The 26,105-nt window shown below is 39.4% G+C and overlaps 3 protein-coding genes across 5 annotated transcripts; 2 read left to right on the top strand and 1 right to left on the bottom strand.

The window, feature by feature from the left end:
• Positions 1 to 258: 258 nt before the first annotated feature.
• On the top strand, positions 259 to 6,173 carry rgp1 (GP1 homolog, RAB6A GEF complex partner 1). 2 transcript variants are annotated; one of them, XM_039823402.1, is made up of 9 exons: positions 259 to 623; positions 859 to 974; positions 2,130 to 2,263; positions 2,472 to 2,555; positions 2,726 to 2,875; positions 3,135 to 3,281; positions 4,095 to 4,222; positions 4,311 to 4,488; positions 5,405 to 6,173. In XM_039823402.1, the coding sequence occupies exons 2-9, from the start codon at positions 859 to 861 to the stop codon at positions 5,626 to 5,628; spliced, it is 1,161 nt and encodes a 386-aa protein (XP_039679336.1). In that variant the 5' UTR covers positions 259 to 623; the 3' UTR covers positions 5,629 to 6,173. The 2 variants fall into 2 exon arrangements, with proteins under 2 accessions (XP_039679336.1, XP_039679337.1); XM_039823403.1 differs by lacking the exon at positions 259 to 623 and adding an exon at positions 632 to 726.
• A 90-nt stretch (positions 6,174 to 6,263) lies between these two features.
• Positions 6,264 to 8,224, bottom strand: msmp1 (microseminoprotein, prostate associated 1). The gene is made up of 3 exons (XM_039823404.1): positions 8,029 to 8,224; positions 7,804 to 7,912; positions 6,264 to 6,851 (listed from the first exon to the last, which is right to left on the bottom strand). Exons 1-3 carry the CDS (start codon positions 8,135 to 8,137, stop codon positions 6,686 to 6,688), a joined length of 384 nt encoding a protein of 127 aa, XP_039679338.1. The 5' UTR covers positions 8,138 to 8,224; the 3' UTR covers positions 6,264 to 6,685.
• A 3,954-nt stretch (positions 8,225 to 12,178) lies between these two features.
• pik3c3 (phosphatidylinositol 3-kinase, catalytic subunit type 3) lies at positions 12,179 to 25,578 on the top strand. 2 transcript variants are annotated; one of them, XM_039823285.1, is made up of 26 exons: positions 12,179 to 12,587; positions 14,045 to 14,233; positions 14,513 to 14,656; positions 14,843 to 14,972; positions 15,195 to 15,221; positions 16,204 to 16,290; positions 16,966 to 17,061; positions 17,175 to 17,246; positions 17,483 to 17,587; positions 18,369 to 18,461; positions 19,184 to 19,369; positions 19,660 to 19,790; positions 20,249 to 20,330; positions 20,525 to 20,592; positions 20,685 to 20,790; positions 21,005 to 21,121; positions 21,377 to 21,508; positions 21,635 to 21,763; positions 22,090 to 22,159; positions 22,353 to 22,417; positions 22,500 to 22,584; positions 22,686 to 22,760; positions 22,847 to 23,015; positions 23,575 to 23,665; positions 23,813 to 23,938; positions 25,276 to 25,578. In XM_039823285.1, exons 1-26 carry the CDS (start codon positions 12,523 to 12,525, stop codon positions 25,288 to 25,290), a joined length of 2,655 nt encoding a protein of 884 aa, XP_039679219.1. In that variant the 5' UTR covers positions 12,179 to 12,522; the 3' UTR covers positions 25,291 to 25,578. The 2 variants fall into 2 exon arrangements, with proteins under 2 accessions (XP_039679219.1, XP_039679220.1); XM_039823286.1 differs by lacking the exon at positions 15,195 to 15,221 and having other exon boundaries at positions 12,180 to 12,587.
• The last annotated feature ends 527 nt before the right edge of the window (positions 25,579 to 26,105 follow it).

Raw genomic sequence — 26,105 nt, 5'->3', positions numbered from 1 at the left:
GACAGGCGTCACACATTTTGATAAATATATAGTTTATTAAAAGCGTTATAAAACAACTTCTGTAGAATGTGAGGTGTTAGTTATTTGTAGATAGTTTACGCCTCCCTACAAGTTAACATAGCAACAGTCCACCCCTCGTTAGCTTTGCCACGGGGCGGATTTCTTTTATTTATTTAAGGCATGTCCCGCCCTACTCTGCCTTACTCTGCCTCTGATTGGCTTTCCTTGACATTCTTAGAGTAGGGCGATTGATGCCTTCGCCAATTTTTTTACTGGAATTCTAAATTGCCGTTTCACTGTGTAAAAACATGTTAAATTAAGATTGAGACAACACTAGGATGTTAAACAGTGTATATACTTAATAAATAATGTGTGTTACTGATACTTGCTTTTATTCTTTATGAGTTTTGTTTTCATTGGTTCGTGATTGGTCGAACAACAGCGGATATAGAACATCTGTTTACTGCTTACTGTAGCTGGGATGCTAACTAACCAGATACGCAATGTCTAGCTAGTTCTTCGAGAAACACAGTCACGTTTGGTATCGTTTTCTTCTAGAAATAAATTTAGGTCCGCCCTGGGATAAGACAGCGTAATTGTCCGCAGTAACGTTTGAGGCCAAGGTATCTGTTTAAATTACTTTTAAAACGGCACCCGTTAGCTAGCAAGCAGGACCAAACAAGTTAACTTCTGTCTGCAGTCTGACTAGCTAGCTAGCTTGTAGCGGTATGTTCATACAAAACTGTTTATCTTGCTGGAATAACAAAGCAAAGTATTTAAGGATCCCAGTGCATTCTCCATATTAGTGATTTGATGTTTGGTTTGCTAAAGTAGTGTTGTTGGTGTCTAACGTTACAGATGATCGAGGTGGTGGCCTCCATGGCCAGAGGCCCCGTGTTTCTCGCCGGGGAGCTCATGGAGTGTCTCATAACATTCACCAACCCGATGTCCCACCTCTCCACTTCTGCCACCAGGTAGGATTTAACTCCTTTAACCTCTTCAACGATCATAGACATGAAGATTACACCTTCTGTCCCTGCATTTGTAAAATACTATAAATATTGCGAAACATAAACTATTACAACTATTTGTGACTTTGAAGGCACATCCAAATCGACAAAGATTACTTACAGAATCACTACATCACTACATGTAATGTCCGGGACCCCTAGGGGGTCCTCAGAGTCAATGCAGGGGGGCCTCCAAATTATTGTTAATTTTTGGAAAGTTTTTTCAGAAATTAAAAAGTCTTAACATGAATCCAACATATTATAAGCAAAAATAAATCCCCACTGCTTACTGGCCTAGGTGGTCACTAAGGCAATCCACAGACACCATACACTTAATCCTAATGATTCACTTTGCCACATGTATGTTTTAACATTAAAACATGATTTATAAATCAGTGCCGACAATTATTAGTAATAGCTTAGTATTCTATGCAAAAAAGGTATGTATAAAGGCTTTAGGCCGCCCTACACGTTATTGTAGACCCAGTTTATTATGCAACTTCATTTTATACAGTATATGTAGTAGGGGGTCCCTGCTCCATCTCTCTTTTAGTTAAGGGGTCCTTGTCTTAAAAAATGTTGAAGACCCCTGATGTAGATAGAAGACAAAGGTCCTTGTGTGCTTAAACAAGAACTGGTACCCTGTTACTGACATTGATGTGGGTAAGGTATTCCCAAAAAACAGTATTTATGTTTTTTTCTGTAATCTCTGTATTGTTAAGGTTGCTGATGATGATTTGTCTTTGTATTTTGGTGCAAAATGGTCACAACAAACATAGTAAAAGAAAAGGGAAAAACAAGTACTGCAAATGTCAAGAATCGTAAACATATGATAGAATTTTAGAATAAACAACTGCTTTACGATAATCATGTAACATGCAGGTCCGTGGGCCAGGATAAGAGTTCTGCTATGTATATGGGACTTTTGAAATGTTTTTTATTTTTGAATTAGTGGATAAGTATGTCATTATTTTTACGTGACCATCTGAGTTGTTGTGTAGTGTCTTGTGACCTCATATAGACTGGGACAATGTAATGCAGGACACTTAAATCAATCATTTAATCAATCACTCTGTAAATGCCCTTGTGTAACCCTTGTGTTATCTCACTGTGTCCCAGTGAGATGCTGGCATGGGCCAGTGCCCAGATCCACTGCCAGTTTCATGCTAGTGAAAGCAGAGTGGCCCTGCCGTCCCAGGGCAACAAACAGGATGTCCAGGCTGAGAGCAACACAGTGCTTATTCCAAACAGAGGTTAGTGAGGGGAGGAATATATGCAATCTGAGAAAAGCAGAAATGAAAAAAAACATTTATAGAAGTGCATTTACATAAAGCATGTGTTGCGTTTTAAATAAACCAAGATTTAAAAGGTTCATCATATTATTGGCATTGTTTTATTAGCCTTGTTACTTTGTGTGCAGCATGCCTCGGAACACCTAAATACTAATCCTTTCTTTTACAGGAGAGCGAGGTCAGTGTGTGCTGGACACACCACCTAAGATATTATTCTGTGACCTGCGCCTGGACCCCGGGGAGAGCAAAACCTGTATGTGTGTACATATGTTAAAATAAATAAATAAATGACAACACCTTTACATTATTGAGCTTTTAAATGTTTCATATTTAGTATTTCTTTTCCTTAATGGTCATGCAACATTTATAAATGAACGTATTTGTTTCTGTGTGTGATTCAAACAGTCTGACTCTCTCTCACAGATTCATACAGTGAGATCGTACCCATAGATGGTCCTCCTAGTTTCCGTGGTCAGGCGGTGAAGTACGTCTACAAACTGACCATCGGCTGCCAGAGAGTCAACTCTCCTATCAAACTACTCAGAGTTCCCTTCAGAGTGCTGGTTCTGCAAGGTGAAATGCATTTGGACTACTTTTAATTTCAGTTGCTTGCATTTTGCACTGCAAAGCTTCCAGTGCTAATGGTGTGTGTCACTTGCGCCATGATACCACAGAAATGATTTTGTGGCAAATAAAAAGGGCCAGTTTATTTTGCGATTTACCATGCTTTTTTGGCCTGTGGAGATGAAGACAGTAATTCGTTGCCTAGAAAATGGAGTTGCAAAAAAATACTGTATGACATTTTGTTGACCTTTTCCTGTCTAACCTGTAGGCATGCCGGAGCCTCCATTTCCACAGGATGAGGAGGTTTCCCCTTCCAATCCGTTCCTAGAGGAAGAGGAAGCGAGCCGCAGGGATGCCCGGCCTCTGGAGAGAGCACTGGACATGCTGATGGTCACCACCTCGAGACGCTGTCCACGTGAGTCAGATTCTCTATCTCGTTGCTATGGTTTAAATATCTTTATTATCTCACTCTGTATGTTTTGTTTAAACCCAAAGCATGATTCTGCTTTTGTCAGTTTCAACTATTATTGCAATTTTATTTTATTTTTCTTGAAGTTGAATATATTCATAGAACAAATTAAGTTTCTAGCAAGAAATATACCTGTGTTGCCTCACTAGTGTCATAAACCTGGCTCTAGGTCATGACAAAACTGGGAAGAGACACAGTGCCAATAATTTAGAGAATTTATTATGAAATATGAAGTGTGACAATCAGTAACATCAGTAGTGGATGTGTGTAAAATGTGTGTAAGGTGTTGTAATGCAAAAAGGAACAACAGAACAAACAAAACAAAAACAGGGCTTCTGGTGGAGGGAGAAGTCCAGGAAGCTGGGCCTTTTATGTCCCGTGGAGCAGTGAGCTCCCAATCAGGCTGCATCAGCTGATACCCTAAACACTGTTACGCAGAGTAACAGTAGAACAAGCACACACAACTAGCAGGGGCCGTCACACTAGGTTAATTGTTACTTTGTTGACCACCAGAGCAGCTAATTTCCAACTAAATGTGACATGTAAACATGTCATATGAACATGTATTAAAATGGATGACAAAAGTAAAAACAAAAAATGAAGTGTAAACTATACACAAAATAGTAACAATAGTTTAGTAAATGCTCTGGACCTCTAAATAATACTGGTATTCTACTTTTAATCCCCTTTTCTGATTTTATATTTTCCACTGGTTTGTATTTGGATGTCCACATTTGTGTGTTCCTTTGTGTTGTCCAGACATGTTTAATATCACCAATATGCGTGGGAAAGTGGCAAAGTTCTGCATCTTCAAGACGGTTTACAGACTCGGGGAGGACATTATCGGCACATTCAACTTCTCAGAGGGAGACATTCCTTGCTTGCAGGTGTGTGTGCGCCGTTTTTTCTTTTTTTTCATTGCAAAAAATAGTTTTAATATTAATAATAATATATGTGTGTGTGTGTGTATTCCAGTATTCAGTGAGCCTTCAGAATGAAGAGGAGATCCAGCAGCAGTACCAGCGGCGCCCCGGACAGGTCATCAGTGTGACTGGACACGGGCGACACATGGAGTCCTGCCTTCACACCGCCTCCAGCCACTTCTCTCTCCCCATCCCCCTCAACGTCACGCCGGGTTTCAGCACAGACATAGGTCAGTCACCAGTAGGCTGAAACATGTCAAATGTGATGTCTCAAGTGATATTTTTTTTTTTTTTTTTTTTTAACCATGCTTGCATAATGATAATATTTGCACTCTTATAGCTTTTAAAAATTACACGGATTTGTCTGATAAGCAGAAGTTCTTTTTGTTTTGGGGTCTTTTTTGGTTAAAGTCTAAGACTATTTCAGCGACTTGTCATCCAAACCTTTTGACATAGTGAAAATAGTTTATTTTTGGTAGTTAGGACCATTATTAATAGAATGTTTCATGAGCCACCGTTTGACTAAATGTTAATAGTAATCATTTACACATCAAATATAGAATGCTTTACGCGTCAAAACTTTAACAGATGGGCAAATTTGTCCCACATGTCCGACTTTAGGTAAAGGCAACCTGTGGAGCTTTTGACCAGTGTTTGTTCACACCCAGACATGATGCATATATTTTAAGATTTAGCGTGACTTACACTCCTTGAAGATATCATTATTTCAAATGTTTATAAGCCCACTTCGAAGTCATAGAAAAAATGCTTCTTATAACTCAAGAACTTGCCTGAGAATCTTTTCTTCAGTAGCAGTGAAACTTTAAATGGTGCCAAAAATGTAGGTAGTGCAGTTGTATCAGTTTTGTCTGAGCGGGATGCCCACAGTGTCAGACCTGGTTGAGAACATTTCACAATCCCTGAAAAAGAAATCTGTGCAAATATAGTGTTCAGGTATCTAACTTATCTCCAGAAAGAACTCAACTGTTAAAGGGTTAATAAGGTTATTTAGACCCATATTATTGCCTTTTAATAAATGTATCAAGCTCTTTTCTACTGTAACTCCATAATATTCAGGATTAAGTCAATAACAATAACTTATCACACATCAACTTAACAACCCAAATTGGAACTCTGCTTGTACAGTGATGCTGAGATGGCGCCTTCACTTTGAATTCGTCACTGCCCGGGAGCCTATGGAACCGCCCACAGTTCTGCAGAACCAATCAGAGGTCACAGTTTGGGCCGGGGCGGAGCATGTCGACGTGGATACCTTCAGCTGGGATCTGCCTATCAAAATCCTGCCCACCAACCCTGCCTTGGCATCCTACATGTCCCACTTTTCAGGGACCAACAGCATTACTATTTGACTGTGTGTGTGTGTGTGTGTGTGTGTGTGTGTGTGTGTGTGTGTGTGTGTGTGTGTGTGTGTGTGTGTGTGTGTGTGTGTGTGTGTGTGTGTGTGTGTGGTGACTGTGTGTGTGGGGTGACTGTGTGTGTGGGGTGACTGTGTGTGTGTTACAGAGAGAAACAGTATTTTTAGCACAAAGATGCACATTATAGGAACAAAGGAGCATTATGATTTTGTTGTTTGCATTGTACAGTATATGCTGAGCCAGTGATTAGTTCCATATGTATATTATTCAACCTATGTTTTTTTTTTTTTCATATGCATTTCGCGGCGCATCTTAACTTTACGTATTTCTTTTTAGACCTCATGACGTGCAACTGTCTCTGTGGTAGCTGTGCATTTCTGTATTTATTTAATTTTTGATTCCTTTACTCATTTGCAGACTTTTTCGTATTTAAAATATTTTTACTGTTTAACTTTTTCTTTCAGCTTGAGCAAAGGCTGTATTGAGATGTAAATACTACAAGAGGAAAAAAAAATTAAAAGTGTGATTTAAATTTGATAGATTACGTGTTAAGAAGTTCATTTACAAAATTCTACATAATTTCTCTTTGTAAACAAGATTTTTATTTGGAGGATAAATGAGTTACAGCAGAGAACAGGTCAAATTCAACATGGATTGTCATAAATATTAGTGTATGTATATATTTGCTTATATTTACAATAAGTCATTGTTGGATTAATTCAAGAAGCAGTCAAAGAGTTTACTGTGATAACTAAATTCAAACATATACTGAAAATGAAGTATATCTTAAAAAGATAGATGTCTAAATGTGTTAACATGGTACATCATTTGGTGCTCAGTGTTAAAATAAATTCTCTGCTGGAGTTTTACTTAAATATATTTTCACAGACACATTTCCTTCATTGATGATACAATCCAAAAAGTACAGATGCTGTTAAAGTTTGATATTTGTACAGTATGTGTATAAAATGGTTACTGGTATTTAACTGTAGTGAATATTGGTTTCACAGGCAAACCGATTGAACAGATAGTCGCTGGTCTGAGTGGGTTTCTACCCGTCGAGTTGTTGCTGAAGTGATCCGTGGCTGGGGTCCTTGATGTCCTCATCTGGGGTGCAGGGCAGGCGGGGGTCGGCTGTCTGGACCAGGGACACTTTGCAGGTCACTTGTTCCACCCGCACCTTGCACCACGCAGGGAAATCCACGGGCCGTTGTACCCTGGACAGTTATCAAGGTAAAGGGGAAGATACTGGCCTTTTGCAGTTTTTTTTCAATCTTATGTCTTCAAATGCCTTCTGTACTCAGCTTTATTCTTGTAATGTGGACTGTGAACTCCTAACACTGTTGGAAAATCAACAACCATCACCAGAGGTTGCAGTTTAATGTGATCTTCCAAAACAGTCAAGTCTTGACATTTTCAAGAAAAGGGCCTGAATAAAAGCATCCAAAATGTTCTTGAGCCCTTAATGCAAGTGGTGGAAAGTAACGAAGCACATATACTCAAGCACTGTTAGTACAGTTTTAGGTACTTAGTAAATTACTGTAATTCTATGCTACTTTATACTTCTACTACAGTTTAGAGAGAAATATGGTTGTTTTCACTCCACTACATTTATTTGACTTATTAATAAGTTACTAGTTATGGTATGAAGCATATGATCAGCTTATAAATACATGGTAACATTTTATTATTTATTATAAAATATACAGTATATATACTATTATATTAAATAATAATAATGACTTTACTCAGGACACAATGAAAGATACATAGTGCACTAAAAAAAATATACAATATATAGAAAATATAGCAATACATATATAGTAATGTATCCTTAAACATCCTAAAAAGTTGATAAAATAGTTCCACTGAGCCTCGGCCAGCAACAACATTAAAATGCTGTTGAAGTAATAAGACAATATAATAATAAAACACTCTGAAAAGGTCAATTCTGCATCATGACTACTTTTATTTTGTACTACTTATAGCTACATTTAGCTGCTAGTACCTAAGTAAAAGTTTGAATGCAGGACTTGTAACTGAGTATTTTTAAATTGTGATATTGCTACATTTACTAAAGTAAGAGCGTGGATACTTATACAGTATACAGCAAGTAAAGTAACTGAGGGCATCTGGACACCAAACCACACAGGTTGTTTGTGTACTCACGTCTCGCAGCAACCGACACCGACAGGGTGCAGACAGGTGCACTGCATACACATGTTGTCCATCCAGGTTTCCCCCAGTGAGTAGTGCCTCCCCTCGAACACACACAGTGCTGGAACAACACATGCCAGTCAAAAATGAACTCCGTAAGAATGGAGAGATATATATATATATATATATATTTATTTTTTCAAGTCCAGATAAGATTTTAGAGCATGTGGATCTCACCTCTGGAGTTAAAGTGGCACTCCATGGGTGCAGCCGACCCACCAGTGGTCCACAGAAGAAGACCTGCAGCTGCAAGCACCCAGTTAACCCCGGCGAGCTCCATCTTCATCTGGTCTGGTCAGTTTCTGATTCCTCTTCTCCCTTTGCTCCCTTATTTATACATCCTGGTGCTTTACGACCATGGCGTGGAGGTGTGGTCAGCGCCGTCATGTGGCCCACAGGCCTGGCTGTAAAAGGTGTCAGCAGTGCCATCCGTTGGGGAGGGGGGTAAAGATCTTGGCGCTGTTTTGGCACTCCGGAGATCACCTCGCTGCGCTTCAGCGGGCATGAACCTCTAAAGTGATAGAAATAATGACACATCCATGTGGTGACTAAGAGAGGGAAGGGTAGGAGAGAGAGGTGAGATGGAGGGCAGAGAGAGAGAGAGAAATAGAGAGAGGTGTTGTCCAAGGAGAGTAGGCGGAAGAGAGAAAGAGAGCAGAGAAAGAGGGATGGGATGGAATTATCAAACATGATTCATCACCATTCAACCTCTCGTATGGTTTTGTCCAGTTCACTGTCCAGAAACTGAAGATGAGACTTATGTATATGTAAAACACATGCCAAAATACTGATCTACAAAAATTAATAAATCTAATTTCTAGACTCGAAATATAGACTTAAAAGGGCTTCAGATGATCTACTCAGGGTGCTTTCAAGGTAAAGGAAAACATTTAACATTTATCATATGCAGATGCTTCCATACAGGAGTCACTGAATGGTTTGATGAGGAAGAAAATGATGTAAATGAAATGCTATAGCCTAACAGTCACCAGATCTCAAACCAGTTTAACACCTATGGGAGAGTTTTGACAAAAGTGTCTCCACCACCATCATCAAAACACTAGATGAGGGAATTTCTTTTGGAAGAATGATGTTCAGAGAAACTGTTGGTTTTTCTTTATTTCTCACCCATCTGTATGTTCATACACAGGAGTCTGAACAGATTTATATGCATTTCAGGTGCAATTACCTCATATTAATGATGTCACACTGTTAACTCCAGTCTGTGACCTCATGCGGGTCCCGTCCAACCCCATAGGAATGATGGACAAGCAGAGGGTCAGGGAAGAAGAAACTTGTCAGACAGTATTGGCTTTTTGTGAGTATATTAGTATTGATAAACAATTAAAAACATACAATATTGCAGAGGAGAAAAAAAGCTTGAAGTAATTTCGAAGAACAGTTCATTACAAAGTTTGACAAGACGTTGATCAGGATATGTCAATTAAAAGTTTGTTAAAGCAATCCTTTAGTTTTAGCAATGTCTCACATCGTTATCTTTATCTGCTAATGAAGGCCATGAGATCTGGCTGAAAGCCCTGGGGGAAAAGTAAGTAGTAAGTATGTAAGTTAACCTTGTCATAAGAGGGCTTTTTGTTAAACTGCTATTTACAAAGTCAAGAATGAATCTTGAAGCTTCCTCTTTAATACACTTTTCTTAGTATTTGTATAACAACTCTTATTATTGTCATCATCAAGAAGTAACTACTAAAAAATCCAAATGCTTGTTTATGTAATTTGGCCTATACTGTATAGCCTTGATTTCAATATCTGCATACATCAGCCCCAAAAATCCATTATCTATTGGGCTCTAGTTTACTGGATGTTGTGCAGGCATGTGCATTTCTGTGTAATCCTAAAGTGTTCATATTATGCTTTTTAGCTTTTCCCTTTCCTTTATTGTGTTATATATTTTTTTGTGCACGTTATAGGTCTACAAAGTGAAAAAGCCCAAAGTCCACCCCAAAGAGACTTACCATCTCCAACAGAAAACACGGTTCACAAACTGCTCCAAACAGCTCTATTGTAGTCCAGTCTTTACTTCCGTGACGACTGTGCGTCACTTTGTCACACATGTTATAATGCTCGCCTAGCTGCTAGCGTGGCACGCCCCCATTTCTCTGCTTCTGACTGGCTAGTTGTCCTTACCTAGCTACTGAGCATGTGCGACTCCCAACAAAGATGGAACAGAAGTGTGATGCCTCATTCGGTAGCTAAAACAGAGAGCTCAACACACAAAAGAGGAGCTGCAGGATTGTGCAGTACAACAAAAATATGGTGTTTTATGAAAATGAAACCATGTAAACCTATCCAGGTACAACAACCTCTAAATACAATAATGAACCTGAAAATGACCATAATATGAGCACTTTAAAATATAAAATGTGACCTGACAATGCAATGCAGTATCACCGGGCCAACAACACATTAGCTCATCTTCTTCCAGTTGTTTTCTGTCTGCAGTCTGAGGTGCAAGATCATAGGAAAAATCCTCTCACAGGAGGCCCTGAGGCCTCATAATGTGGTGTTTTACGTGCCTTTTCTCTGGTACCCCCACAGTTGTTGGAGAGTGTTGATAGGCTTCCCTCATCAGTCAGGGGTGCTTCTTCATTCACTCGATTTGTATGACTCACAGTTGCCTCTCTCAAGCTGTACATTGTTTCTATGGAGACTTGTTGAAGTTCAAGTACTTTTGTCATCAATATTAGCAATATAGGCCTAGAGGTAGGAATACATAATAACACCTAATCGCAGAGATGGTTTGAGCATATCAGAGGTCAGTTTTCTCCTTCACTTGATTTTATTCAGATGCTGTTTCAAAGGATGGAAGATGTTTTAATGGCAGATGTTCTTTCATAAGTTGAACTCGGGTGGTGTTGACCTCTTCAGAGCCTGTGGGTCCCATACAATACCCTGACGATGAGTTCACACCCTGATTTGACAACCGGTTGTCGTCAGAGTTGATGAAAAGGGAGGACCTCATCAAAACAAAAGATGAGGATTTTCCTGTCACACGCCTGTTGCCCTTCACGGATATGCACTTTATTTGGGGACAAGTGTGTTTTAACTGCGGAGAACTTTGTTTGAAAGTTCAAGGGGCTGTCATCATTTGGTAACAGGACTGTTTTTGTTGGGACTTCTTCACAGTCAATAAATATCTTCCATAGACAAACTGTATCTTAAGTACAATGCAATTTTAAAGAGCATGCCTAGTTCACATTACCTAAATGTTGTGCATCAATTTTATTATTATTATTATCATTATTATTATTATTATTATTATTATGTTTTAGGGCAAGCAGGGTATTGTATCTCTCTGATACTATACATATATCTATGTCTGATTTGCTATTGATAAATAAATAAATCCCATCCAATTTGGACCTATAATATACTAAAAGTGCAGTTGAAAATAAAGGAATTTTGTTTTAAAAATTACATAGCTTTACAAAAAAAAACATTTGCGAAGGCACACAAAATGAAGAAATACAAATGTACTTGCTTTATATAAGGTTTCAATTTTTAAATTGCAATATTGGAACCCTAATAGCTAATACATCCATAATTTATTAATTTCTCTTTTGTTATCCTCAATGTTTACATTTACCTAACATATACAACTTTATTTTAATTGACTTTCATATCCAAAAATACATAAAAACAATAATATTATATTATACATGAAGGAGGTGTAGCTAATAACCAATTGATTTTGTATTTGTAATCATTCATTTAAGCATATAAACATAAGGACGAAATAAACTATATCATATAATTAAAATGTTAACTTTATAAACTGGGAAAAATAAACAACAAATGTACATAACGTTGTATGCTCTACATGCCATATTGATATATCAATGATACATATTGAATATGAATCAAATATATTGTATGTTGTTTTGTCAAATTAGCAAAACAGTTTGTCTCTTTTCCCAAGCCCACAAAAACACAGTAAGAAAGAAAGAAAGACATGGATCCTCGGAAACAGACATTTCCTACACAGATATTATTTATTTTAGTACAAATCATTGCATTATATAGTACAATATTTTCACAAAATAGGATGAGATGAGGTAAGCCTTTATTGGTCTCCAAAGGGGAATAAGTACAGATAAATACAGAAAAAAATAAAAATAAATAAAGCGCTGTATATAATTGCCAAAAGAATGCTTTGTTAACGTTACACTTTTGGGTGCACTGTCCCTTTTATAAGCAGGCTGTAAACCCCGCCTCTTTTCTACTTCCTCGTTGGTCCAATCAGGCTCGACGAATCAATACACGATGTGTGATTGCCTGCTCAGTTTATGGTTTTCTCACTCCTACAGCATCGAGGATCGACTACTTTAGCCTGACTGTAGATTTTTGGCTGATGCTGTGTTGTTGTGAAGCTATCAAAAACATAAAATCATGCCCGGTGGGGCATCCGTTAAAATAATGTCCATACCTTGAATACAGGCACTCCAAGTAATCTTTTTAAACGTGTGTAAAGACTGATTAAGTGGCTTTTCTTGTGAGCAGTAGTTTAAACGGGGGTTCGCAAAGTGTTTTGTGCTGAGCCGAGGCCTTGTCGCAGACCCAACCGCTTGCAAAGTCCCTTATAACCGTCCGGGGTTTCATGTTGAAGTCGTCAGGTTTTTGTTCAACATTTAGTGTTTCCCCCGTCGGAAGATGGACACTGATAAATTTAACTATGTTTACAGCTGTGACTTGGACATCAACGTTCAACTTAAGATGTAAGTTTTGTACTTAATGCGTCGCCTTTGGTCAGGCGGTGTAACTAATCTATCTTGTGACTTGACAGGATGCTTGCTATGTTTCCTATATGTGTGTGTTGGCGTGTCTCATTGACATATTTTTCTGACTTCAAACTATGTCATAACAGTCAGTTAATCTATCCAATTTTAATCAAATGGTCAAGTAAATGTCATGTTTATCACAACAAATCCCAGAGTGAAATGTGTTAAAATGTGTTTAGAGATGTAGTCTGACCTTGTATTGAAACAATTCGTCAGTTAATTAATTAGTCCATGTACAGGAAATTAATAGCTGACCATTTTGATAATTGAATAAGCATTACCTCAAGCCAAATATAATGATTTTCTGGTTCTCTATGATTTACATTATACGGCTGCAAATTGAACATTTGAGCTGATAAAACGAGTACGTTGAAGATTGGCATTCTGAAGCTAATCGATTATTAAAGAGCATGATCTACAAATGAATTGACAATGATACAAATCTTTAGTTGTATTTCTAGTCAGACCTACAGCTGAAGGAAAAGTAAGCAACTCCTCACATTTGTGAAAATGAAACCCAATACATTAAAAGAAAAATCACACTATAATTCACTGATTCTAATTAATCGACCAATAGGCCTGTTACAGAAATGTGATCGAAAATCAATGATATATTGTCGTTTAAAGACAAATTCCCTGCTTTTGGGACCGTAAAGTTATATTCTAAACCAGTAAACTGAATCCACCGTCATTTGACCGAAGTTGAATAACATTTGATGCTAACTTTCAGGACTTTTGATCTGAAAGCACTGTCACCTGTCATTATTAAAATATGCAGATCTCATGAGTTTCAGTATAACTGGTCTAATTAATTGTAAACTGTGTCCGGATTTTCTCTCTCATCTCAATTTTAACGAAATACATATTAACCATCTTTACTGATGCAGTCAGTCTAGTTATAGTGTACACTACATGCTAGTTTTTTTTCACATTAAGAGCAAAAAGAAAAGAACAAACATCAGAATTTGTAAAAAGAAAACGTTTGCATGTAGATTAACAAATCTATGGAAATAGCTTTCTGCTTATTTGTTGATGTAAATTAGTATTTGTATTTGTCCTTATACTCCTATTTTATATGTTAAAGAGCAAAAAAAGAAACATCCCAAAACACGTTATTTAAGTTGTTGTAATCACATTTCTCTATCATCAGAGTCTCTAGTCTTTATTCTTTTTTGAATTAAAATATGGAAAATCTAAATCAACTTAAAGCCCAGTCTGTAAAAGTGATGTTTAAGGAAACGCCAGAAAAAAAACACAAACCTTCCAAGAAATAGTTTACAAATGTTGACATATTTGTAAGAGAACAAGTTGAGCACTCTTGTTAACATTAGCAAACAACATATTTGTTTCTTGTCTTTCTCACCACCATTTTGTCTCTTCTCTCTTCTTTCCAGAGGCAGTTTAGAGGGGAAACGAGAGCAGAAGAGCTACAAAGCTCTGCTCGAGGACCCGATGCTGCGGTTCTCTGGCCTCTACCAGGAGAACTGCTCAGACCTCTATGTCACCTGTCAGGTGTTTGCTGAAGGAAAACCTCTCGCCCTGCCCGTTCGCACCTCGTACAAAGCGTTCAGTACACGTTGGAAGTGAGAACCAAGCTGTCTCTTTCTGTGTGTTTTCTCTCTTTTCAGTCACAAGACTCTCTGTGACATCAAATGAACTAGACATTCCCCCCAAAATTACATAAAAACATCTCTGTAATGTTTTTGAGAGTATTTTTATCTGCTCCCTCTTGTGTGCCCTATTGTTATTTTACCTTCTTCATAGCTGAAAAGACACTAAACTCCCTCCAATAAATTTCTGTTCCTCAGACCTTTATTTCCTTTCTTTTTACTCTCTAACCTCTGTCCTGCTGTCGTGTGCAGCTGGAACGAGTGGCTGCGACTGCCAGTCAAGTACCCAGACCTTCCCCAAAGTGCCCAGGTTGCTCTCACAGTGTGGGACATCTATGGGCCTGGCAGAGCCGTCCCTGTAGGGGGAACCACTGTCACCCTGTTTGGCAAATATGGGTGAGTCTAACCTCAAACTATTCCTTGTGGTTTGTTACTGATACAATAAAACAATGTTGGAAAGTTCTGTTTTGTTACCAGGTTCAACGATCAGCTTTGACTCCACCTCACAGCTGCATTTTGTAAGATTTCTTTGTAAAAGTGCACTAAAAAAAAAAAAAAAAAACTTCTTCTCTTGTCTTCCAGTATGTTCCGGCAAGGGATGCATGACTTGAAGGTTTGGCCGGGTGTTGAGGGGGATGGAGGAGAGCCCACCACCACACCAGGACGCACCAGCAGCAGCCTGTCAGAGGACCAAATGGGCAGACTTGCCAAGGTACAATACCGTATGCCTGTGGAAAGGAGAACAGGGTTAAGGATTGGGAGGAAAAGGGAGTGCAGTGGTGTGGATAGGAATATGTGTGTGTGTGTGTGTGTGTGTGTGTGTTTGTGGTAGAAATAAATAAGATGGAGGGTGAACAAGAAACATTGTATGTGCATTGGAAAAGGAGAGAAACCCACCGATACGAAGCCGTGTCTAAACCATCATCTGTTCCAGGGCCCTGACCTGGAGGTACTCAGTGATGTGAGTACAAGTGGAGGAGTTAGTGTTGGCAATGCAGAATGTGTGTGTGGTGTTTGTGTACTGTATGTGTGTGAAGAAGGCCTTGGTCCAAACGTATTTGCAAATCACTTATATATAAGTGATTTATGTATCTCGAACTGCTTAAATGCGGATTACCACATTAGAACAATAAAGACTGTGTCAGGGAAGTTCACATCATTATTTAAACGTACAAATACGTCCTTCGTCTGTTAAATCCCTGAACACTTTGCAGTGTTCTAAGTGGGGACCCCAAGTGTTGTATAAACAATTTCAATGCATTTACAAATACATTTTGACCCAGATTTTGGTGTAAATACTTGTCTGTCAAGGTGTATGGCTGCATTCTTGAAAGCATCACACACATTGTTTTTTAAGTTTTCTGCTGTTGCCATACATTAGTGTATTTTGTAAGTGTGCGTGCATGTTTTTCTTGTTTATGTTGCCACAAGAAAATTTGCCAACTTGTTGCAGCTTTTTGTAATATTTATGGGAGGGTGTCAAGGAGATAATTTCATTTAAACATCTGATTTACATCAGGTTTTTTTTAAACATTTAATTTCTATAATATATTTTTTTATTAATTCTGAGTGCAGTTGCCTTAATCATATCCAAAGTTTTTTCTAGGCTGATACCACTACTTTGTCATATGTTATTTTAAAGAGTGAGTACTAATTCTAACCAGCTGAGTTGTGGTCTTCCTGTGCTTTCATTCCCGACACCCACACTGACTGATGAGTGGATTGGCTGCTGAGTGTGTGACCGGAGATGCTGGATTGGCTGCTGGCACTGGATTTGTGCATGATTGGTTGAGCTGTTTGCACATCAGCCACCCTGCTGTGTCCAGTTCTGCTGCAACAGAACCTCAACCTCTGTGTTTTTTTTTGTATTTTAGTAAACCTTTTTTCCTGTTTCCCTATCCTCTTTCTTCCTCCCTTCTTTCTCGCTTTCTCTCTCCATCCAGTTGACAAAGGCCCATCGACAGGGCCACATGGTGAAGGTTGACTGGCTGGACCGTCTGACCTTCAGAGAAATTGAGATGATCAACGAGGTGAGTTGGTTTTAGCTCCATTGTGTTTCAAAACAGCATTTTTTTTATTCCTGTGGTAGAAAAGGCCACTTTGTCCAGACTGGAATATCTTAACAACTGTTTGATGGATTGCTGTGAGGTTTTGTACAGACATTCATGTCCCCCTCAGGATGAATTCTAATAAGTTTGGTAAACCCTCAACTTTTCATCTATCGCCACAGTCAGGTCGATATTTAAATGTTTTCCAATACTTTGGTTTATGACTAAATACCTGCTAAACTGACATTTACATCAGCCTCAGCAGTACTTTGTGTTAAGTGCTAATTAGCAAATGTTAGCATGCTAACACTATACTAAGATGGTGAACATGGTAAACATTTTTCCAGCTTAACGTGCTGATGTTAGCATTTAGCTCTAAGGACCGCTATGTTTTAATATATTCACCAGAAACACAACTCCAATGAATGCTAATATGGATGTGTAAATAACACGTTAGCCATATCAACTTGAGGTGATATGTCAATGTTGTGTTCACAACCTTTTTTCTGCTGTAGGTTTAAGTGTTTGCATGTGTCAGCCGCAATTTTTTAAATAATAGTCTCTTACTTAGTATCCACTTCTTACATAGTTATAATATACTTAACTAACTATTTGTTGTGTTTTGAATTGAAACGTTTTCTTCATATGTGTTTGCAGAGTGAGAAACGCAGCTCTAACTTCATGTACCTCATGGTGGAGTTTCCCCGTGTCAAAACAAATGATAAGGAATACAGCATTGTCTACTATGAAAAGGTATTTTCATATTTCTAAGCAAATAACTAGGTGCAATTGTAATATGTAGTATCCATGAATCATAATGAAAACGGTGCCAGCTGATTGGTTTATTTTACTTTGTCCCCACTCAGGATGGAGACGACACATCACCTGTTCTTACCAGCTGCGACATCGTCAAAGTTCCTGACCCACAGATGGGGATGGTGAGAGGAGAGACACACACACACACACACACACACACACACACACACACACACACACACACACACACACACACACACACACACACACACACACACACACAGTGATTTTTTTTAAGTGCATTCATGTACAAATAAGACAGTAATTTGGCATGTTTAATTTATAGTATATATATATATATATATATATATATATATATGCGCGCAGTATTTTCCAATGGTCCATGGTCTTTCTACAGGAGAACCTGGTTGAGAGCAAGCATCACAAACTGGCTCGTAGCCTCCGCAGTGGGCCCTCAGATCACGACCTGAAGCCCAACGCTGCCACACGTGACCAGCTTAATGTAAGTAACAAGCAGTCTAGTTTTTATTTAGGGTCCATACATAATCAACTCCAACAGTAACTAAGTAAGTGTTATTAATATAACATCTTTCAAGAGCTGTAATAATACAGACATAAAATAAAGACTCAAGAGGAGTAAAAACAATTTAATTTTAATTAATAGAAATAATAGAAATGGCAACACAGGCAAGTTTTGAGATGCTTTTTAAAGATGTCCACATATCCAAAGTTTAGGAGCCACAACCTTAAAGCAGTCTCAGTCTCCTTTTTAGTTTAAGTCAAACCCATCATCATAGAATGTCATAGGACCTCAAACTCCTGAAAAGTCAAATTAGCAGTTCAGCAGTATCACTGGTGATTATTTGGTTGAATTAACAGCGCTGGCTCTGCATTTGTGTGCTTTAACAGTGACTTTGAATGTAACTCAGCTTAGTACCGGAACAAACTGTTTTAACACAGATATTAATACTCAAGGATAATCTCTCTAGGTGTTATGCTCAGTTGAAGCGCTTCAATTTTCAGTATCAAAGAAGGATATCAAGGCATTTAACTTGCAGATACAGCCGTTATTTATTAAAGCACATACAGCTGTCTTCTTTTCCTTTTTCCTTTCAAGTCAAAGTGCCTTTATTTTTAATGGACTATCTGAGATCTCAAACATTTAATAAACAAGTTAAAAATACTGCTTATAGGTTTGGGATGCCCTGTTATGTCATTACCATGTCTGCTTTTGTAAATCGCTGAAATGGATTTGATCTGGGTGTGTCTGTATGCACCAACAGATCATCGTGAGCTACCCTCCAACCAAGCAGCTGAGCTCTGAAGAACAGGACCTGGTGTGGAAGTTCAGATACTACCTCACCACACAGGAGAAGGTGTGTGTGTGTGTTTGATATATTATGCTCTGACTAGTCTGGATCAAAGGAAGTACATTTCCAGGACAATTGCCTGACATCCAGCGCGATATCCTTCACCTTCCTCGCTCTATGTGTTGCCGTTCCCAAAATCCCTTTGTTTCAGGAAACGACAACAAACTTCGAGTTAGCAAGCTACATGCTGAAAATGGCAAATTTGGAGGAAAATTTGGATCGTACAATAAGGCAGGCCTCCTTGGTTCTTTCAGGGAATGATTGTAAAGATTTACAAATAATATGTTTAGGGCTTTTACTATCTAACTGGGATGTTTTGGGACCTTTTGGAGAGGATTGTTTGGACAAAGTACACACGGGGATACATTGGTAAGAGCAAATTAAGTTTAACCATGTATCCAGCTAATTTAAATGGCTCACCTTCCTGTATTGTGTGAACCTGAGACTATTTTGCAGAGCCACCGTCACTGCGTCCGGAGTTTAGCGCCGCCCAAGACGATTGGGATTGGTTTAAAGAAATGCAAACAACCCAGAGCGTTTTTTCTTCTTCTCCTATCTTAGAATGTATGTGTGCTGTAGCCAGACCTTACTCCACAGCGCTGTGGAGATGTGCTTTGGTAATGCGAGACTATGCTCTGCCATACCCAAGTCTACTCAGAATCTTATCTCCATCCTCTTCTCTCCCACATGTTCAATGCTTCCTCCTCCTCCTCCATCTCTCGCCACAGGCCTTGACAAAGTTCCTCAAGTGTGTGAACTGGGATCTGCCCCAGGAGGCCAAGCAGGCTTTGGAGTTGCTGGGGAAGTGGAGGCCGATGGATGTGGAGGACTCCCTGGAGCTGCTGTCCTCCCAGTTCACCAACCCCACGGTCAGACGCTACGCTGTGGCACGCCTGCAGCAGGCAGATGATGAGGTAGGCTTAGGAGGACTGAGGGGGGTCAGGAGGAGTGTATACTTGTGTGGGTTGATGATGATGATGATGATGATGATGATGACGACTTAATGTGTAAAAAAAAAAAAAAAAGACAAAGCTTTTTTCCAAAGTTTACTTTCCAAAGTATGCTTATCACAAAAGTATGAAGACAGTGCTGTTAAAAATGTATGAGTTATGTAACGATAAACCTGAGCTTTAAATCCATAATATTAAGTACTTTGGAAAGAAAGAGTCTTTTGCATAATTATTCCCGTCTCATCTCTCTCTAGGACCTGCTGATGTATCTTCTCCAGCTGGTCCAGGCACTCAAGTACGAGAACTTTGGTGATATTCAGGGCGGCCTGGAGCCAGGCAGCAAGAGAGACATCCAGGGACTTTCAGATGACTCCGCACTGGACAGGTCAGTATTTGGATGAGACTTTATAACGGCTACTGTGGCTATGGATCATAAATACGTCAACACTACTAGCAACTTTGACAGAAGCAAGGCACATGTGGAGGTTCTGTTGTGGTCAGTTGTTAAAATGTTTAAAAAAATAACACTGAGAAGCGAAACATTTGTCGTACCTCCAGTGATTATTTTTCTTGTTTTGTTTTTTACTGCCTAGATCTAAATTTACCTCAGGAATTCTGACTGGTTTGGAGAGTATTTGCTGCTTTGCAGAATTTGATTATTTTTCTTTCAGAAGCCGTAATGAACTCTTAGGGTGTTGTGATTTTACTGGCGTGACTCTCTAGAGCTCTGGCCAGAATCCGGAGGCAGAGAGTCTAAAACACACCATGTCTCCAGTTTAAGTAAAAGTGCACTTAACTTTTTAATTGCCATGTTCTCTGACTTTTTCTTTTCTCTATCTGTAGTTCCCAAATCCTGTCTGGCACATCTGGACCTTCCACTGCCACGCAGAAAGGCAAGGAAGGGGCCGACAGCGAGAATCTAGAGGTAGGGAAGGCAAAATGTTGCTGAACAGAAAAGTAGAGCAAAGAAACTGTTATATTGGGGAATATAGTTTTAATCCGTATTAATCTTCCCATAACACACAGACATTCATCAGTTGATGAAGCAACAGGGAGTCAGAAACACAGTATTGTGCCAGAAATCTTAAAAGTATTTCTGTTTTCTTTATCTCTTTGTAGCAAGACTTGTGCACATTTCTCATCTCCCGTGCTTGCAAGAACTCCACACTCGCCAACTATTTGTATTGGTGAGTAGCAGTTCAAAGCCTCTTAGTTTATTATTGCTGAACATGGTTTGTTTTATATTCATCTGTCTGCAAAACCTGTGTGCCGTCTTAAGGTATGTGATTGTGGAATGTGAGGATCAGGACACCCAGCAGAGAGATCCTAAGACCCACGAGATGTACCTGAACGTCATGAGGAGGTTCAGTCAGGCTTTACTCAAGGTCAGGCCCTCGGAAAACAAATCATTGTACTGTGCATACATTTAGACAACAAGTTGTCAAACTATTCCTTTAATCTTTTTTGCACTGTGATACATGTCTGCATCACAGCAGCACTGTCTGTATAGGTTCTGCAACAAACTGAACTACAACACGTACTATATATATATTTCTTTGTCTATTCCCATTTGATGGACACACTTCCTCTTCCCTCCAGGGTGATAAGAGCGTGAGGGTGATGCGGTCGCTGTTGGCCGCCCAGCAGACGTTTGTAGACAGACTGGTGCAGCTGATGAAGGCCGTGCAAAGGGAGAGCGGAAATCGCAAGAAGAAGGTAACAACAGAGTACCTGCACATGTAAATACTTGCTAAACCTACAACAGTATTTTCTTTCGGAGTCTACCTATTTAAATTCTGCAGTATGTGTTTCCATATTTTATTGTGCAAATATATCTAAAACATGCTTTAATCACAGGTTTTTTTTTTCTCCTACAAAATCATTCATTTGTATGGCAGTTGCTTTTTACTGCAACGGCACATGAGCACACTGATCTATGCTGAGTTGTGTTCCCTCCCCATGCGTCCACAGACGGAGCGGCTGCAGGCTCTGCTGGCCGACAACGAGAAGGTGAATCTTTCAGAGATCGAGCCGATTCCTCTTCCTCTGGAGCCTCAGATTAGGATCAGAGGCATCGTCCCCGAGACGGCCACACTGTTCAAGGTACAGAAAAATTTACTTTCATCCTCACAAATCACTTTCTCATCTTCTCTGCTTTGTCTTGGCTAAAACCAGTATCGGTGTGACACATTGTTCATGAGTCTTTTCCCTTTCGGGTGTGTATGTCAGAGCGCTCTGATGCCAGCCAAACTGATTTTCAAGGCTGAGGATGGAGCCATGTACCCAGTTATCTTCAAACATGGAGACGACCTGAGACAGGATCAGCTCATCCTTCAGATCATCTCGCTCATGGACAAAGTAGGAATACTCTTATTTTGGCGGGTTTCATAAATGGGAATTTACTGTATTTAGTGGTGGTTTTAGTTTATTTTAATTAGACTACTATGCACTTATAGTCATTGATCTCTTTGGGTTTTATTTTCTACTATGAAAAATGTTTCAGCTGATATGTTAAAGTTTACAATAATATTGGTATTATGCAGCTACAGTATATTTGTATCCATGATTTTTTTAATTTATTTATTATTATTTCATGAAGGATAATGACACAGAAATACAGTTGTTGCTTCCATTGTGTCTCTTTTATAATGTAAACAATATTTGTTTTGTTTTTGGGTTAATAGCTGTTGAGGAAAGAGAATTTGGACCTAAAGTTGACACCTTACAAAGTGTTGGCCACCAGCACCAAGCACGGTAAGTGATGACCTCTCAACACTGTTTGGTAGAAAATAGGCTCCTATAAAAATGTAATACATACAGTAATAAGGCTTCATTTGCTAGTTAGGGTTTAAAAAAAAAAAAAAAATATATATATATATATAAGATGTGTTTTATTACTGCTGTATTTTCTATACTACAACTATAAATAATTATATTCTTGTTCTAGGTTTTATGCAGTTTGTTCAGTCTGTTCCTGTTGCTGAAGTCCTGGCTACTGAAGGCAACATCCAGGTGAGCACAGAGGAGAAACAATCTGGACACCGCTTACATGTTGTTCTAGCTGACAATAGTCACACTTCGTTTGTTTCAACAGAGCTTCTTCAGAAAGCATGCACCAAGTGAAAAAGGACCATACGGCATCAGCTCAGAGGTGATGGACACCTACGTCAAGAGCTGCGGTGAGTCAGTTTATTTTAACAGAGCCATGTTTAATCTGTTGGTATGCTCTACCTGCAAAATGCAGTTAATCAATGTCGTCTCTCTCACTGCGTCCTTCCAGCTGGTTACTGCGTCATCACATACATCCTCGGAGTAGGAGACAGACACTTGGACAATCTGCTCTTGACAAAGACCGGTGAGGCAAACCTGTCAAATTTCAGATATTGATTTCCTGACCTAGCTTATGAAGCAGTTTTATAATATTAGCTCTCCTCCATACAGGAAAGCTCTTCCACATCGACTTTGGCTACATCCTGGGTCGAGACCCCAAACCACTGCCTCCACCCATGAAGCTGAGCAAAGAGATGGTGGAGGGGATGGGAGGCATGCAGAGCGAGCAGTACCAGGAGTTCAGGAAGCAGTGCTACACCGCCTTCCTGCACCTCAGGAGGTAAGGAGATCGGACACACAAATGCACAGAATTAGCAATTTTTTTGAAGAGAAGAGTCATGTTTTAGTACAAATTTAGCTACAAATCATGTCTATTTTACATTTTTGCCGACCACTTTCTTAAACCATTCAAATGACATTGAACCTTTTATGCTGTCACTGGTACCAAAGTATGTCAGTAGAGCATGAAAGTAAACTTGCAGAGACTTGGTTTAAGCAGCCAGGGGCTTCCAGAAACTTGGACAAAAATAATAGCATTAAATGTGTGCTGTGATGAATTATCTGTGTTTGCCGCTTGATTTTCATACTTTACCAGTTTTTAGATTCATTTCAGACTTTGGTTTAAGTCCATGTCAATAGACCGTAATGGGAAGTCTAGTCAAGTTGTATCTGGTGAACTAAAATATATAAAATTAACAGTACGACACATCAGCAGAAATCTCCAACTCCAAATAAAGGCCTAGTTAATCTTTGTAAGGAACAATAAGGTTAAAACTACAATACATTACCACACATATTAAACCATTGATGTTAAATGCTTCTTCCCTCTATTTCTTCAGATACTCCAACCTGATCCTGAATCTGTTCTCACTTATGGTGGATGCCAATATTCCAGACATCGCCCTGGAGCCTGACAAGACAGTTAAAAAGGTACATTTCTTTTTTATTTCAGTGGAGTTTAGATGTCACACCAGATTGATGGGGGCTTTATTTATCCGGGCACTTTAGATGGAGCCAAGTAATTACACTGGTATATCTTGAATAATGTTTTTAATGGACCTCATCATTTGTCTCCAGGTGCAGGACAAGTTCAGATTGGACCTGTCGGACGAAGAGGCAGTCCATTACATGCAGAGTCTGATTGATGAGAGTGTGGGCGCTCTGTTTGCTGCTGTGGTCGAGCAGATACACAAGTTTGCTCAGGTATGTGTACCCAAACACACAACATACTTAACGTCACCAATGAACAATTTGGATTAAACAGGCTAAAATGTGCAGCACCTCCTCTGGCTACATGTTAAAGGTCCCATGACATGGTGCTCTTCAGATGCTTTTATATAGGCCTTAGTGGTCCCCTAATACTGTATCTGAAGTCTCTTTCCCGAAATTCAGCCTTGGTGCAGAATTCCAGCGGGTGGGGGTGTGGCCTTGACCAACTGCCACTTTGCTCGTTTGAAAGACATGATAGGCTCGTTCGAGATGAGCCAGATCTGCGCAGAATCGATCACCGGCGATCGGCGCCCAATGCATGCCGGTTAGATTTGTGTCCGACTTGATCCCGACTTGCTCTGACGTCATGCACACGTGGGCAACGATAATCTCACGAGACCAAGGCGGCCGCAGTTCTGAGACGCAGGTAGCGCAGTTGCTTTTCACCAACTGCAAGAGCCAGGCGGACGCAGGTGGACCCAGGGCATGCTGGGAAACGCCGGCCTCTCAGCTGATCAAACAGCTGATTGGTTCAGAATCGACTCAACATGATGACGTTTTATATAAACTTTTTATTGATTTTCAATCAGAGGGATTTTAACTGTGATTTGTCTGATTTAAAAGCTTATTCTGTACAGAACACATGTTGTGTGGCTGATAGTTGTGTTTAAAAGTCAGAGAGACTAAATCTGTTCAGATTACGGATCATCTACAGTCTGTTGTTTATTAAAATCAGCAACAGATCGCATGTAGAGAATTTTGACAGCTACTTTGTCATAATAAAAACAACTGGAGACTGTGTATGAGCTGATATAGGGGTCTGATAACATTTTATTAAATCGGAATCGGACCACCGTGTTTCTGTCACTTCCTGTTCAGCCTGAAGGCTGCTGGAGTCAGCTGGAAAACTGTCCGACTTGAGAGCGGACTTTTGTCACCGCCCCCTGCTGCTGCCGCCTGCTCTCGTCTACTTTACAGGCGAGGCGCAGTTCATCTCGAACGAGCCTGATGTCTCTCTTTCTCATGGGAAGGCCAAATTCTCTGGGCGGGCAAGGCAGAGAAAGGGGAGGTAACCTTCCAGATCGGCCCATCTGAGCTTTCATTTTCTCAAAGGCAGAGCAGCATACCCAGGGCTCGGTTTACACCTATCACCATTTCTAGCCACTGGGGGACCATAGGCAGGCTGGGGGAACGCATATTAGTGTTAAAAAAACCTCATAAAGTGAAATGTTCATGCCATGGGACCTTTTTAAAAAGTACATTTCTCTATTCTGTTCAATCTAAAAAAAAAAAAAAAAAAAACTAAAAAAAACGTTCCTGTCTCTCTTCAGTACTGGCGCAGATGAGCAGAACAGAGACTGCTGAGAAGAGGCTGAACTGGATCGAACTTTTGCAGCACGACCACATGATGGTACGGCTCTGAGCCGACTTATACCATGTGTGTATGAGAGGACGAATGAAAGAAACCCAATGACACTGGTAAAAAGGCCAAGAATGCACTGCCAACCTTTACTGCAAGATGAATAAACAAGGACATTGATGTCTTTGTTTGCTTATGTACATATAATGTATATTAATTATTAAATGAATGAATGAAATGTATGGCCAAATAAAAGACTGTTGATACAAGTGAACGTAGAGGCCTTTTGTGGTTTTTATACTTGTGTATTTTTCAGCATTTTAGCCCAAAAACGTGCTGCTATGCAGCGCTTATGGCGCGCAACATGTTTCTTGATTGAGCATTGCTGACCATCTGTGGATGGTCATACCGTCAATGCTGGGGGTAGAAACAAGTCGAACCTCCAGAGGGTTGGTGAGTCACCGAGCGAGTGACTAAGCATTTCCTGCCAGACAGAAAGACATGAAATCAGTTCATGCATTTTAAGCCCAAATTGTACATTTCTTAAGGTTCTTTCTTTCCTGACGTGGGGGTTATTTTTTTATCTCTGATCACACTCGTGTGTGTTATATGCAACCACAGATCAACTTAAACAAAAAAACCTATAAGTATTGCCTTAATACTCAATACAGTGGCATCTAATGAATGGATGTTTAAAAAAAAAACAAATTAGGCACCTGCAGCAGGCAACATGTCTTTAAATTGATGTTGTTGAACTTTACTAAGTACATTTACTCAAGTACTGGAGAAGTATAAAGTGGC

This window comes from Perca fluviatilis, chromosome 14 (genome assembly GCF_010015445.1).
Source record: "Perca fluviatilis chromosome 14, GENO_Pfluv_1.0, whole genome shotgun sequence".
Taxonomy (NCBI): domain Eukaryota; kingdom Metazoa; phylum Chordata; class Actinopteri; order Perciformes; family Percidae; genus Perca; species Perca fluviatilis.
This window is presented reverse-complemented; position numbering and strand designations above follow the sequence as displayed.

Bases quoted from the DNA above. Each gene is read 5' to 3' on its own strand.
- rgp1 (XM_039823402.1), top strand. From the start codon at position 859: ATGATCGAGGTGGTGGCCTCCATGGCCAGAGGCCCCGTGTTTCTCGCC. The intron at 2,556-2,725 runs GTATGTGTGTAC...TCTCTCTCACAG, and splicing joins CCCCGGGGAGAGCAAAACCT to ATTCATACAGTGAGATCGTA. The intron at 4,223-4,310 runs GTGTGTGTGCGC...TGTGTATTCCAG, and splicing joins GAGACATTCCTTGCTTGCAG to TATTCAGTGAGCCTTCAGAA.
- msmp1 (XM_039823404.1), bottom strand. From the start codon at position 8,137: ATGAAGATGGAGCTCGCCGGGGTTAACTGGGTGCTTGCAGCTGCAGGT. The intron at 7,913-8,028 runs GTGAGATCCACA...GTGTTGTTCCAG, and splicing joins GTGCCACTTTAACTCCAGAG to CACTGTGTGTGTTCGAGGGG. The intron at 6,852-7,803 runs GTGAGTACACAA...ATAACTGTCCAG, and splicing joins GGTGTCGGTTGCTGCGAGAC to GGTACAACGGCCCGTGGATT.
- pik3c3 (XM_039823285.1), top strand. From the start codon at position 12,523: ATGGACACTGATAAATTTAACTATGTTTACAGCTGTGACTTGGACATC. The intron at 14,973-15,194 runs GTACAATACCGT...CATCTGTTCCAG, and splicing joins AAATGGGCAGACTTGCCAAG to GGCCCTGACCTGGAGGTACT. The intron at 16,291-16,965 runs GTGAGTTGGTTT...ATGTGTTTGCAG, and splicing joins AAATTGAGATGATCAACGAG to AGTGAGAAACGCAGCTCTAA.